The 15,386-nt window shown below is 42.6% G+C and overlaps 1 protein-coding gene across 2 annotated transcripts in view; it reads left to right on the forward strand.

The window, feature by feature from the left end:
* SLC4A7 (solute carrier family 4 member 7) overlaps positions 1-15,386 on the forward strand; it is a 148,183-nt gene that overhangs the window by 71,148 nt on the left and 61,649 nt on the right. For both annotated transcript variants that reach the window (XM_075827180.1, XM_075827181.1), the window contains exon 2: positions 9,694-9,775. In XM_075827180.1, coding sequence (XP_075683295.1) covers positions 9,694-9,775 — 82 coding nt within the window. The remainder of the gene's footprint in view (positions 1-9,693; positions 9,776-15,386) is intronic.

Consider the following 15,386-nt stretch of genomic DNA (forward strand, 5'->3'; position numbering starts at 1 on the left):
TGCATCCAAGAAAGTTGGAGGAGACTGGCAGTGATGTATAACAGCCAGGGGGATGTCAGTCAAACATTGAAAGGTGGGTTTGGAGGAAGGACTGTGACTCTTCAGGATAGCGGCACCAACCCATGACCCTTTAATGTGTAATTAGCATATAGCGTGCATCATTTTAAAAGTTGATTTTATAGCTTTTGCTGCATCTGAAAAACATACAGGGGAATGTTTAGAAATATTGTCAGGTCATGTATTGCCGCATGGTGGCGGTTCAAGGGGTTAAAATGACCTGACCGGTTCCCATTAAATAAACCATGAATTAAAAACAATTCTATCTGTTCTGCAATCTTGTTTATTTTAATATATTCTATATAATTACAGCTCCAGAGCCAAGCCAAATGCATATATACGGCTCTAGAACCGAGCTCCGTACATAAATACAGCACCAGAACCAAGCGCAGTACATAAATAAAACACCAACGCGAATACAGCTCAATTTAGTGCAACCCCTGCCGTGTAGGTTTGTACGGCATAAAACTACAGTTCCTAGCATGGTCCGAACAATGGTAAGGATATGCTGGGAGTTGGTTTTCCCCAAAAAATAAAAAATCATACCACCCATCATCTCGCTGCAGATCATACAGTGGCTACATTACTGATCTAGTGGGAGAATGAAAATTTTACATCAAGTGACTCACTGGTGACAATCCCAGATTCTAGTTTGTTCTTTTTCTCTTTTCTTCTCCATCCAGTCCAGACCTCTGACGACTTCTCCTGGCCACAGCCCATTTCTGCAGTTTGCCGCTCAGATGTCTTCAGCTTCTCACTTTTCAAAAATTTCTGCACCTGTAAACGAAGATAAAATTCTCATGATGCCACACACTACGCCCTAAATAAAGGTGCCACACACTTCACCTCTAAATGTAATCGCACAATACACTGTCCCTGATTATAGTAGCAGTATACCTACGTATGCCCTAACAGGAAATATGGTAAGACAGCCCTGGGGTCCTTCAATGGACCCAGGGCTGTCTGCTCATATATGATATGTCCCTCAATCGCGTCACCGGGATTCCCTGTGACGCGATCCAAGGGGCACCCCCCTTCTCATTTTCCCCTTGAATGCTGCGGTCAGCTTTGATTGCAGCATTCAGGGGAATAGCAGCGGAGATGAGAGATTTCTCTCCTCTTTGCCGTTAGAGCGGGGCTGCAGCTGTGTAATACAGCCATTAGCCCGTTCCTGACCAAGAAGTGCACGCGCGATCAGCATGAGGTGATGCGGCCGGCGCTGCACTAATGAGTGGCAGGCACTGAAGACAGAACATGGGGGTGTTTTTCAGTGCGTCTGCCATGTTTGGTCTCTATTGCCGCCACACGTTAGTGCGGCGCTAGTTGCGTACTTGTCAGGAGCGGGGCAATGGCTGTATTACACAGCCGCCGCCCCGCTTTCATATATTCATGTGTTACTATACTAAGATGTGCGGCCACACATCTCGGTATCGAAGTACATGAAATAACGGTATCAAACTGTTTGAGGGTGCACTGCATCGAAACAGTATTTGAAGTTTCGATGCATTGTGCATCCCTACTGTATATAGTTCCGTACATATATCCCTCCCCTCGTGTAGATAATGTGACACACAATTTTTAAAGACGAAAAAAAACCAACAACTTGACATACTCCCCTTGATCCTGTGCCGTCCTGTGTCAATGTAGACTTGCAACATTCAGCCCAAGCTGATCTGCTCAGAAGAAAGCAAGTGAAACGATGACATCATTGCGTCATTGAAAGGCGCTGATTGGTGGGGCGTCATTCTGCCCTGCCAATCAGTGCCTTTTAACAACGGAAGTGGCGCTGATTGGCGGGGCAAGTCGTTCTGCCCTGCAAATCTGCGTCATTGTAAGGCGCTGAATGGTTGGGCACGGAACGCGCCCGGCCATTCAGCGTTTATGCATGTAATTGTATCTGCGTCATATAGACGCAGTTACAATTAGTGCAGGAGGGGGTGGCGGAGGCTGGTTTCAGTGGCATCGTTGTATGCACAGTGGAGAGGAGATCCCTGTTGGTCCTTTTTTTGGGGACAGCAGTACAGGAATGAAGCTGTGCTGATACATTGGTGTTAGTAAAGACATCAGCATCCTGGAGTCTAAGAACTTACATCCAGCATGTGTTACTGGGTGGGACACCCACATGAAAAAACTTAAAACTAGGATCAGATTGCAGTCTGGATGTCGGGTCGTCTAAAAATGAATGAAGCTGTGGCGATTGCAGGCTGCGACTTTTTTTTTTTTTTTTTTTTTTTTTTTTTTAAAACTCGCTGTAATGTATGTACAAGTCATTTTGTTCCATTTTAAAGGTGTTATTCCATGATTTTAATAACAAAAGTCCAGTAATGCTGTTTTAAAGTAATTTGCAGTGTTTCTAGCCCAAAAAAAAACAACCCTTTTCATCATCTTTTGCTTCCATGTGTCTCCATTGGTTCTGCTTCTCATGGTGCTGGTGGAAGGGATCTGAGCATTTAGGTGGTCGTGCACATTTCTATATACTTTGAACACTAGGTGGTGCCATACTATTGAAGTACCTAAATGTAACAACTCCTCACTTGACCTTCTTTTTTTTTTTTTGTTTAAATACGAAATGTTTTTAATTTGGTGCTTTTATATAAATATTATTTTTGACATCACCCCTTTTTAAGTCTATTTAAACGAATAATGGAATAGCAAACACAAGTGTGATCGGGAATTAATCCAATTTGCAGGAGGTTAGACCCGCGTCACTCAGGGCTGTGTCCATCCTGCGTCATGCTATGTTGCCAGCAGAGATTGATGCGGTTATGTTCTTTTATTATTGTACTGGAGGAGAGTTGGGATGTTATGTGCCAGTTATGAATGGTCTCATTCTCCACATTGAGGGATACTTTGTGATTGCCAGCGGTTTATTCTTGGAACGTCTCCTGCGTTCCATTTAGTTAACTGCAATATAATGTAACATCAAGATTTACAAGGGCATGCCTGTCTGTAACATTATCCAAACAGACATGCAGCTTCCACGTGAATGGAGGGTTCTGCTTGGAACTTGGCACAGAGGTTACCGTTATCCTGGTAAATTATTGAAGCCTTTTTGTAATCTATCTCGGCGTGCAGGCAGAGAAAAATCTGCCTCAAAATTCCAAACTGAATTTTGAGGCAGTGTGAACGCAGCCTTAGTTTTTACACCATTCACTGTATGGTAAAAACTACATGTTCACTTTATTCAATGGTTTGATTCCATAATGGCAATACCAAATTTTTTGTTTTACTACGATTTCTGTTAAAAAATAAAATATTAGTTTTGTCGCCACATTCTGTGAACCATAACTTTTTTTTTTTTTTTTTTTTCTTCAGTCGATTTTGATCGGTGTAAGGGCTTATTTTTTTGCAGGACGAGCTGTAGTTTTTAGGGTATGTTCACACGTAAACGTAAAATACGTCTGAAATTACGGAACTGGTTTCAGGCGAAAACGGCTCCTTAATTTCAGACGTTTTTGCAAGTGCACGCGTTTTTCGCGTCGTCATTACGGCTGTAATTGGAGCTGTTTTTCAATGGAGTCTATGAAAAACTGGTCCAATTACGTCCCAAGAAGTGACATGCACTTCTTTGAGGCGGCCGTCTTTTTACACGCCGTCTTTTGACGGCGGCGTGTTAAAAAGAAGCCCGTCTGCACAGAACATCGTAAGACCCATTGAATTCAATGGACAGATGTTTGCCACCGTTTTTTCGGCCGTAATTCCAGGTGAAAAACTCCTGAATTACGTCCGTAAATGGGGCGTGTGAACATACCCTAATGGTACGGATCTTCAGGTAAGTAGTTTGGGGTATAAAGCCGTTATCCAAATTATGAAAAATCCATAGGACCGCTGCAGCTGGGTACACAAAAACCAGAGACTAAACAAAGTCACCGCTGGAGAGGATTGTAGATGAGAGAAAAAAATAAAAAAAAGTTGTGAAATTATTTTTGGCCTGATGACGCTGGTCCGGCGTTGAAACGCGTAGCCAATCCTAGTAAAACCTTTTTGTTTTTCATATATTCTACTCCATCTTTCTAAACCTCCTTACCAGCAGCGCCACTATGGTTCACAACTTTTTTTAAATTTTTCAAAAAAATTTATTTTTTTCTCATCTACAATTCTCTTCTGCTTTGTCATGGAGCAGAAAGACCAATATACTGGAAGTGCTGATTCCGTTGCACGACTGACACCATCAGCCCCCAATGGAACCCTTTTGCCTCGGATGAGTTCCGTCTGGCTTTCGTCATGGTGTTCGTTGTTTCACCCGAAACTATAGCGCAGCATATTGTTTGTTGTATTTTTGTCCGGATCTGTGAATGAGTCCTTAGTTATACTGGACCGTGCGTGTGTGTGTGTCAAGACATGTAACATGCAGTGATTCAAAGGGGTTTTCCCACTAAACACATTTATCACCTATCCGCAGGGCCCCCCTGTGCAATGGGTAGTATTTTTGAAGGAGTGGCATGTATGCTGCTGCTCTATTCAATGTCTTTTGGACAGACTAAGGCCTCATGCACACGACCGTGTTTTTGCGTCCGCAATTCCCCCGCAAATCCACGGGAGAATTGCGGACCCATTCTTTTCTATGGGGCCGTGCACACGACCGTAGTTTTTGCGGTCCGTGCACGGCCCGGGAACCCGGACCGCAGAAAGTACGGACATGTCCTATTATGGTCCGGAGTTGCGGTCCGGGCTCATTGAAAACAATGGCCCGGCCATGTGCATGTGCGGGCGGCTTGCGGCTGACAGTCCGCTGACAGTCCGCAGCCGGCCGACACGAAAATCACGGGCGTGCACACGGCTACGGTCGGGCTACGGTCGTGTGCATGAGGCCTAAGACAGCCAAGTGTGGCGTTATAATGAACAGTGGGAGTCCCAGTGATGGGGAGGGGCAGCGATCATACATTTATCACCTATCCTGTGGATAGGTGATACATATTCTTAGTAGGACAGCCCTTTAAACCATTGAAGGCATTGGTGTGAGATCGGATTCTAGATGAGTCTGAGGGCCCATTTAGACAAGCAGATTCCGACGCTAATGAACCATCGTGCGCAATAATTACTTCATGTAAAAGGGTGAAGCAACTGAACCTCATACACACGACCGTAGTGCAAATCACGGGCCGTGCACATTAATTTCAATGAGCCTGGACTGCAAAATGCGGCTGTAATAAGACATGTCCTATCTTTTTACGTCCCAGGCAATGCACGGACTGTGGAAACCACGGTCCGTGCATGGGCCCATAGAAATGAATGGGACTGCAATTCGCCCGCAGATTTGTGGGTGAATTGCGGCTGCAAAAAACACGTTCGTGTGCATGAGGTCTCATCGTTCATGGGAACATAAATAATCGCTGGTCATTCGGACATTGTGCTATGTAAACCTGAATCTTGTGATGTAGAATGTAATATTATTGTTAAATAGGCGATCAAACCATGATTGACGATTAGTGAGACTATAGTTGTGTGTAAGTACTTGTCTGGAATCACTATTCAATGGCTTACATCGATTGTATCGCAGATTGTTTTTACTAATATCTTGCAAACATTGCTCCAAATCATAGGTTACTCACGTTGAGTTTAGTCCTTTGTTGTGGATATCATTTCCGTGAATGTAATACTCTACTGAGATCTGAAAGTTTGTTCCCTCGAACACAGCGAGTTGTACTCTTCTGTTTATTGGCTGTTTTCCATTACATGCCTATTGCACGGGGATGTAAAAGCTAACTAAAGATCATCAGCCAGAATAAAAGTGTGTGTGTGTGTGTGTGTGTGTGTATCAACCTGCAATAATCCAGTAGAGCTCCCATAAACCAAGATTATATATATATATATATATATATATATATTTATATTTTAGCTCATGCAAATCCTAAACCGTTTTAAATTTTGCGTAATTAGAAAAAAACCAAAAACTTTTGTATTTAGATATTGCTTTTACATGCTTGCTATTGCGCCCCCTGGTGTCCTTTTTTGTTTACTCTGAGACACACATGAGCAGTATCATTGCCTGGATCTTCTTGTAGAGCTATTCCACACTTGGTCTTATTTACAATTTATTTTGTTGAAGAAAATCCACAGCATAATACAGTAGCCGAAGAGTGGATGAGATTTCAAGAAATATCATCCACACGCTGCGTACGTGCTATACAGAGGTTCTGCACACAAAAAAAAAAAAACTGCATCGCAGGTTAATTTAAGCCGCAGCTTGTCAATTGTGGTTGCAGAATCGCCTGTATTTTGTCGCGGGTTTTCCCCATTGAATTCAATGGAGAGAACCTGCAACAAACAGTTAAGTGTTGCGAGTTTTGCAGTGGAACACCTTATACTTACCTCCTGAGGTTCTGCAGGCCGGCCTCCTGAGATGACTTTTTATCCCATGTGACCACCGCTGCAGCCAATCACAGGCTGCAGTTTCCTGGGATGAAATGTTATCAAATCTGCTGTTTGGTGCGGTTTTTCGCCTGGAATTCCCTGCGGCCACAGAGGTGAATATGCGATATGCCTTTTACGCAGCGTATCCACCCCGTGTGAACTTACCCGTACATGGGCGATGAACTGGAGATTGGCTTCTTCTCATTAGCACTGGACACAATAGGTGGACGGTCTGAGACAGAATAAAATGTGTAATAGCAATATGACACTGGCTTTATTATTAGGATATGTTCACACGGCCTATTTTTGGCCATTTTTCGGGCTGTAAACGGCCGGAAAATTGGAAGCGTAACGCCTCCAAAAATCTGCCTATTGATTTCAATGGGAAAAACAGCTGCATAAAAAAACAGCCGCGGAAAAGAAGTGGAGGTCACTTCTTGGGAAGCTTTTGGAGCCGTTTTTCATAGAAAAAATGCAGCGAAAATCTCGAGTGGCTTAAAATACGATTTGAAAATCAGGAGCTGTTTTCCCTTGAAAACAGCTCCGTATTTTCAGACGTTTTTGAGTTTGTGTGAACATGCCCTAACTAATAAATATATATATATAGGCTTGAAAATGCTTCCATTGAGATGCATTTGTTGGGTGAATAAACGTCACTTTTTTTCGTGAGTGCTGCTTCCATGCTCTTGTCTTTTTGTTATACATCATATGGGCAGAAGTCACTCCTATCATTTGAAGCTTAGCAACGACCATTTATTTGGTAATTTGCACTCGTGCTGCTCCTACCTGCCTTACTATTTTTTATATATATATATACTCCAAGATACGAGACAGCACTTCAGAATTTGTGAAAAATAGGATCACTTTAATGCGACGTTTCAGCCCTACTCCATGGGGCCTTTCTCTGCTTGAGAAAGGCCCCATGGAGTAGGGCTGAAACGTCACATTAAAGTGATCCTATTTTTCACAAATTCTGGAGTGCTGTCTCGTATCTTGGAGCATATTGGTATTTGGGACACTGGTCGAGTGTCCAAACTGGAATTTTTTTGCACCCCACACAGAAGGAACGGTGCTGCTTTTTCTTTGTTTTTTCTATATATATATATATATATATATATATATATATATATATATATTTTTTTTTATTTTTTTTTCCCCTATACTATGCTGACCTTTTAACAGGAGAGCATAGTATGGCGATTGCTTGCTGTTTTGTGTATTGTGTATATCTTCATTTCATTAGTATCTATCACCCATTCCTGGGGTGTAATCAGTGTACTTGTTAGTTTTCGGGGGGTTTTTGTTTTTTTTGTTTTTCCTTTAAAGTAATTGCGTCTAAAGGTACGGCTTAGGTCTGAATGAGTCGGCTGTGTTCACGCTGAGTTTTTTGCAGGAGGAAAATTCCTCCTGTAAAAACTGCTCCAGACGTTTTTTGCACAGTGGTTTGACAAAAACTCGTCAACACTCATCAAGGTGTTGTTTTTTTTACCCTTTCTGACTGATTTGAAATGGGGTTTTGGAGGCGGAAACCGCCTCAAGATGGGTCATGTCGCTTTTTTTCCTGTGATGCGCTTTTTTTACTCGCGGTAAAAAAACCCGTCCAACTCTCATTGAAATCAATGGGAGGCATTTTCGGGTGTTTTTTGACTAGTTTTGCGGAGCAGTTTCTGCGACAAACTAGTCAAAAAACTCTGTGTGAACAGGGCCTAAGGCTGGAATCACACATGCTTTTTCTTTGGAATTTGTTTTTTCGTTTTTTTTTTAAGCTAAACACAGGAGAAGATCCAAAAAGAAGGAAAGGTATGAATGATCTCTGTTTTGCATCCGCTCCTGTGTTTGGCTCAAAAAAAAGCAACAAAAACTGCATGTGTGATTCCAGCCTAAAAGTTGGAGGTTCATTGGGGGACTTTACCAATCCGATTTCGTGCAGCACAGCAGACCTCATGTGACGTCACATAGATGACCAATCGGCTGCTAAATCTTTTTGTTCTATGAGGACTAGACCATATTCTTAAGCAGCCATTATGTTAAGACTCTGTTCTATACATTGCAGTGTGACTCCTGCTGGAGAGAGCCTATAAAAAAGGATTTTCTCTAACTTGTGAACTAGAAAGTAATGTTTGTTGTACAATCCAAAATAATCTATATTAACCCCTTAAGGACACGGCCAATTTTGGCCTTGAGGACAGAGCAATTTTTTTAGATTTCCCTTTTTGCATCCCGACGCTCATAACACTTATTTTTTGTACGACGTAGTTGTATGATACTTTGTTTTTTTGCGGGACGAGTTGTACTTTATGTAGGTACCATTTTTTGGTACCAAATACATTCTCGTTTAATTTCTATACATTTTTTTTATTTTGCCTAAAATACAGAGAAAAACCAGTTCCGCAGCAGTTTTAATATTTTTTATTTTTTTTACACCATACACCGATCATCATAAATAATGTTATACATTTGTTGTACAGGTTGTTACGGTCGGAGATGCCAAATATGTCGATTTCATGTTTTGGGACTTATATTTGAAAAAGTTATTTATTTATAAAAAAAAATTTTTACATTCATTTAACTTTTTTTTTTTTTTTCTTTTTTTTTTTTTAAATCCCATAAAGGGATTTATCATTTTTATTTTTATTTTGTAACTGTAATGTACTGGCATAGATCTATATGCCAGTACACTAGCTTGTTACTGATTGTACACAGGCAGATGTTAGGGCATACCTCAGTATGCCCTAACAGGAAATATGTTCAGACAGCCCTGGGGTCCTTCACTGGACCCTGGGCTGTCTGGCCATACGAGTTATGGGCTTTGATCGCGTCAGTTATTTTCTGTGACGCGATCAAAGTGCAGTCCCCTCTCCTTGAATGCCGCGATCAGCTTTTATCACTGCATTCAAGGGGTTAACGGCGGAGAGAAGATGTTTCTCTTCTCTCCGCGGTCAGAGCGGGGCCGTGGCTGTGTATTGCAGCCGTTGCCCCGCTCTCGATCGCGCGCACAGGTGGCTGTCACACAGGACGAGAATGCTCGTCCTAATGCGCCAAGTACTCGCCACTCAGAACGAGCATTCTCGTCCTGTGTCGGCAACCAGTTAAAGCATTCAATGAAATGCTACCAGCAAGCTGGAGCCAAGAACCAAATCTAACATGTACGTAAAGCGGTTTCTTCCACTTGGTAGGGTTTTCATTTAGTGACATCACATGAGGATCCTGTAATTCCAGTGTTCAGACAACCTGTTTCTTGTGAATACCGACATTTATAATATTTCATTTTTTCCTCCCAAGGGTCACGATGAAGAAGCGGTCGTAGATTTGGGGAAAACCAGCTCTAGTGTCAACACAAACTTCGAGAAGGAAGAACTGGAAAGTAAGTGTCGTGTGTGTGTGTGTGTGTGTGTGTGTGTGTGTGTGTTGTACGGATAAGACAGCAGTCGTGTGAGAACACGAGCACTGTCTCTTTAAAGCTGCTTACCAACCAGTGTAATATGAATTGTCCTCTGTCTTGATGCCATACCCTTGGAAAAGTGCTTTCCCTTCTCTGGTCCGAGAATTAGTAGATTTAGATGAAGTTCTGTATATTCGTTGTATGGCTTGTTGTAACCCCTAATTGAGTAGGAAGTCTCATAATGACAGTTTTTTTGCTGATCGCCCTACCTCATTCCGCATTAGTTTCCTGTAGCACCGTTCACATTGCCTTCATTCTGTTTCCTGCTGCAGATAATGCAGTTTCTTCTTTAAACCACCCCGTGATATTAATGTGTACAATCTGTATTTTTACTTGTATTAGGCCTCATTCCAACTTCAGTTATTTTCTTCAGGATGCTATCCTTTTTTTCTTTTTTTTTTTTTTAACTGATAGCACCCTGACACATTAATTTCTATGGGGCCATGCACACTTCTGTTTTGACGGTTCCATCCGTCCGTTCTGTCAAAAGTAGCGCATGTACTACTTTTGTCCGTCATTAAGTGACCGTGGGGCCCATTGAAGTTTCTTGCATTCAACACACAAGATGGAATTTAACGGACCGTTTAAAACGGAAGACAAACGGAAGCAAAGCATCTGTTTAAAACGAAAAACTGACATGGAGTGACAACGGAAACCACACGGATGTCACAACGGACACAGATCCGTTTTAAACAGATGTGAAAACAGTGAAGGATGTGTGCGTGAGGCCTTAGGTTGTATTTCCAAGAGTCGCATTCTCCCTCATAAAGCAGTCACACCGTATTTTGTCGTCTTTTGAAGTTCTTTTTTTAATTTATTTTTTTGTATGATGTAATCAGGTAATGTACGACTTTGCAACTAAAATGCTTTCATTGCACGAATTAATAAGAAAATTAAATGTATATAGATAAAGACTAATAGTCTTGATCTAAAAATCTCTTTTTGGTTTTCTCTACAGCTCCTAAGCACACACATTTAGGCCTCGTGCACACTTCCGACACTGTTTTCACGGCCGTTTTTGACGGATCCGTGTGTCCGTTTTATCGGCCGTGTGCACTCCGTGTTTCCGGGCGCCGAGCATGGTACTGTCCAGGGTGCTGAAAGAGTTAATGGGCTGCACTGATCGGCGGTAACTCTTTCAGCACCCTGGACAGTACATGCTCGGCGCTCGGAAAATAAAATTTTAATGTAATGAAAAAAATGTCATACTTACTTTCCTCCTGTCCGGCCTCCAGCGATGACGTTTCATCCCTGTCGCCGCTGCAGCCAATCACAGGCTGTAGTGGCGGTCACGCACGTCAGAAGGCCGGCCTCCAGGGATGACGCTTCATCCCACGTGACCGCCTCTGCAGCCAATCACAGGCTGCCGCGTCATTCTGGAAGGTCGGACTGGAGGAAGAAGAGGTACTAGTCACCAAGACAACGACCGGGTAAGTATGAACTGCTTTTTATTTTATTTTCAATCCGCAGCCTCTTTTCTCTATCAGTGATTGATAGAGACAAGTGGCTGCAGATTAGTGTAATATTTCTGTTATGTTTTACTGCCCGCCCGGCCATTGCTAGGCAACGGCTCCGTCACACACGGACGGCACACGGATGCCTTCCGTGTGTCTTCAGTTTTTTTGACTGCCCCATTGACTTGCATGGGCCTCACGGTCACGGAATCCCAGACCAAAGTAGGACATGCTCTACTTTGGATCGGAACGGAGCAACGGGACCTTCAAAAAAACTGAAGTGTCCATGGCCCCATTGAAATGAATGGGTCAGTGTGCTAGCCGTCAGAAAAACAGCTAGCACCCTTAAGGAAAAAACTGAAGTGGGCATGGGGCCTTATCTCCATGTTTACAAATTACAAGCCATTCTGTCTGATCCTGCAGTCATACTCCCTTCCACCGGACTTGCTGACCTACCGAATGTAGGGGGTATGACTGAAGGGTCAGACTACACAGGTTAGTTTGTAGTCTAACTATGGAGACAAGTTTGCAAAAGATCTACTATTCGGTCTACAGGATCTATGCAAAGTGGCTTAATTTAATTATCTTATATTGAAGCAATAAAAATATGGATGCAAAGATGTGTATAGCCTTTTAATTGGCTGATGTCAGAATTGCCTGAATACAATCAAACTCCTAAGGGATTAAAGCTTCAGAATGTTTAAAGAGGCTCTGTCACGAGATTTTGCAACCCCTATCTGCTATTGCAGCAGATCGGCGCTGCAATGTAGATTACAGTAACGTTTTTATTTTTAAAAAACTAGCTTTTTTTGGCCAAGTTATGACCATTTTTGTATTTATGCAAATGAGGCTTGCAAAAGTACAACTGGGCGTGTATTATGTGTGTACATCGGGGCGTTTTTACTTCTTTTACTAGCTGGGCGCTCTGATGAGAAGTATCATCCACTTCTCTTCAGTATGCCCAGCTTCTGGCAGTGCACAGACACAGCGTGTTCTCGAGAGATCACGCTGTGATGTCACTCACAGGTCCTGCATCGTGTCGGACGAGCGAGGACACATCGGCACCAGAGGCTACAGTTGATTCTGCAGCAGCATCGGCGTTTGCAGGTAAGTCGATGTAGCTACTTACCTGCAAACGCTGATGCTGCTGCAGAATTAACTGTAGCCTCTGGTGCCGATGTGGCCGACACGATGCAGGACCTGGGGCAGGAAGTGAGTGACGTCACAGCGTGATCTCTCGAACACGCTGTGTGTCTGCACTGCCAGAAGCTGGGCGTTCTGAAGAGAAGTGGATGATACTTCTATACACAACGCCCAGCTAGTAAAAGAAGTAAACACGCCCCAATGTACGCACATAATACACGCCCAGTTGTACTTTTACTTTTCAACACGCCCAGTTGTACTTTTGCAAGCCTCATTTGCATAAATACAAAAATGGTCATAACTTGGCCAAAAATGCTCGTTTTTTAAAAATAAAAACGTTACTGTAATCTACATTGCAGCACCGATCTGCTGCAATAGCAGATAGGGGTTACAAAATCTGGTGACAGAGCCTCTTTAAAAAAAAAAAAATCATTTATGTTCTCTGGGGCCGTTAGATAATCTTCTAAAAGTAGGGCCTAGTGTTTTGGAGCCACCATTAAACCCTTAACGGCCGGCAATACTTTTTTTTTTTTTTTTTTTCTTTGAGGCAGTCCTTAAGGGTACTTTATGCCACAGTGCTGCCTTTTCACAGTCTGGCACGGGTGTCCTGTGATGGGATGTATAATGGTAACTGGACGTCTGCTCGAAGGCCCCATCCACACGACCGTATTTTTCATACAGAATTACGGATCTATTTATTTCTACTGGCCACGAACACCTTTCCATATTTTTACGGATGGGTGTCCATGCTGAAAAAATTAGAGCCTATCCTATTCTTCTCCAGAATTACAGCACAGACTATGGGCGCTTCCGTGAATACGGAGGGCTATGGATGTGCATCATCCGTACACCATCTGTATTTACGAAAGCATTTCTATGCAACATGGAGATCTCATTTGCAGCCTTTTTTTTTTTTAATATAAAACTGATCTATATATACGGATCAAATACGGCTGCATTAGGCCTCATGCACACGACCATAGCCATGTGCACGTCCGTGATTTTCGGGTCGGAGTGTCACCCGCGGGCGTACACATGGCCGCGTGCATTCATTTCTATGAGCCTGGACGCAGAATACAGCCAGCCGTTCTTTCTGTGGTCCAGGATACAGCCGTTCTTTCTGTGGTCCAGGCTCTGGGGCCATGCACGGACCGTGGAAACCACGGTCGTGTGCATGGGCCCGTAGAAATGAATGAGGCCGCAATTCTCCCGCGGATTTTCGGGGGAATTGCGGCCGCAAAAGCATGTTCGTGTGCATGGGGCCTTACGGACCGTATTTACGGAAAGATGAAAATACGGTCGTGTGCATGGGGCCTGAAAGCCGGATTTGAGTTCTTAGAATATGGCGACACAATAAAAAAAAAAAACTTACCTTTTTTTTTTTTCCTATTCCCCCCCCCCCCCAAAAAAAGTTGTTAATTAATAACTTATATGTACCCCAAAATAGTGGTATTAAAAAAATATTTAAAGGGAAAGTGTCACGAAAAAAATTATTTTATATATATATATATATATATTGCTTTTAGTATATTAAAATACATTTAAATTTTATTTGTGTTCTTGTGTTGTGCTTTTAGTATGATGAACACAAATAAATGTGCTTTTAGTTTGATAAAAAAATTACATTTATTTATTTGTGTTCATCATACTAAAAGCACAACACAAGAACACAAATAAATAAATTTTATTTTTTTGTGTGCTACTTTTTTCTGAATTTTTACTTCTCTGTGGGGGCTGCCATTTTTTTTTTTTTTCATCTCTGTATGTGTCGATTAACGACACATACAGAGATGGAATACGGCACATACATCCCCATAGAGAATTCGAACGGGAGCCGGTCCATTCACTATAGCGTACGCCGTCTGTGTGGGAACGGCGCATGCGCCGCTCCCACACAATCCAAAAGGAAGGTCTTCGGCAGAGCGACATCCGGCGCCATTTTCATGTGGACTGGAAGCCGCGGCCGGACAGTAAGATGACTACTTCCGGCCGCGGCTTCTGGCCATGTGTTCAAGGCAGCGAAGACGCAAGGTATAGGAGCGGAGGCGGCAGGAGCAGGTAAGTTATGTTTGTGTATGTGATGTGTGTATTATGTTTGTGTATGTTCGTGTTATACTGTCTGATTACCACTGTATCTAATCCTCCTACACTGTGCATTCGCTCAGAAAATGGCGGCACACAGTGTAGGAGGTTTGAAGATTCAACCCCCTCCTTCTCCTGGCACTAGCCAGAATAAGGGAGGGGGGATTGTGTGAGGACACTAGAGCGAGTGTGTCTACCCCAAATTTACAGCATAAAGCAATGAGGTTGCTTTACTACATTGCCAATGCTGCAAATTTGGGAATTGCTCCCTCTAGTGACCAGCACATGGAAATGTTATAAATTAGAATCTAATTTATAATATTTCCTGACTTGTGAAAAAATTAAAACTATGTGTAATCACTTATATACTAACTGTTTAACTGAAAAAAAAAAAAAATTCTAGCGACACATTCCCTTTAAAAACATAGCCCTCGCAGCTATGTCGACGGAATAATGAAAACGTTTTGGCTTTTGGAATGGTAAGATGAAAAAATAAAAAAAAATTCAAATCGATTTGGCCTTTTGGGTCTAATATAGGCTGGTCACTAAAGCATTAAAGTGCATTTTTACTTTGGAAGTACAAAAGCAAATGTAGTAGTGAATTACAACTTACCAATACCCTCTCCATCAGAATAATTCCAGCTGCGATATGGAGTGATCCGAGGCTTAAGACGTGTCAGTTGAAATCTAATCCCCCTGCAGCTGCCCCTATAGTCCGTGAAGAAAGTAAGAGCACTAAGCCCTCATGCACACGACCGTAGTGTTTTTCTGGTCCGCAAATTCCAGGACCGTGTTCCGTGAAATGTCATCCGCAGTTCATCCGTATGTAATCCGCAGTTCATCCGTATGTAATC

The sequence above is a fragment of the Rhinoderma darwinii genome, chromosome 5, assembly GCF_050947455.1.
Source record: "Rhinoderma darwinii isolate aRhiDar2 chromosome 5, aRhiDar2.hap1, whole genome shotgun sequence".
Taxonomy (NCBI): Eukaryota; Metazoa; Chordata; class Amphibia; order Anura; family Rhinodermatidae; genus Rhinoderma; species Rhinoderma darwinii.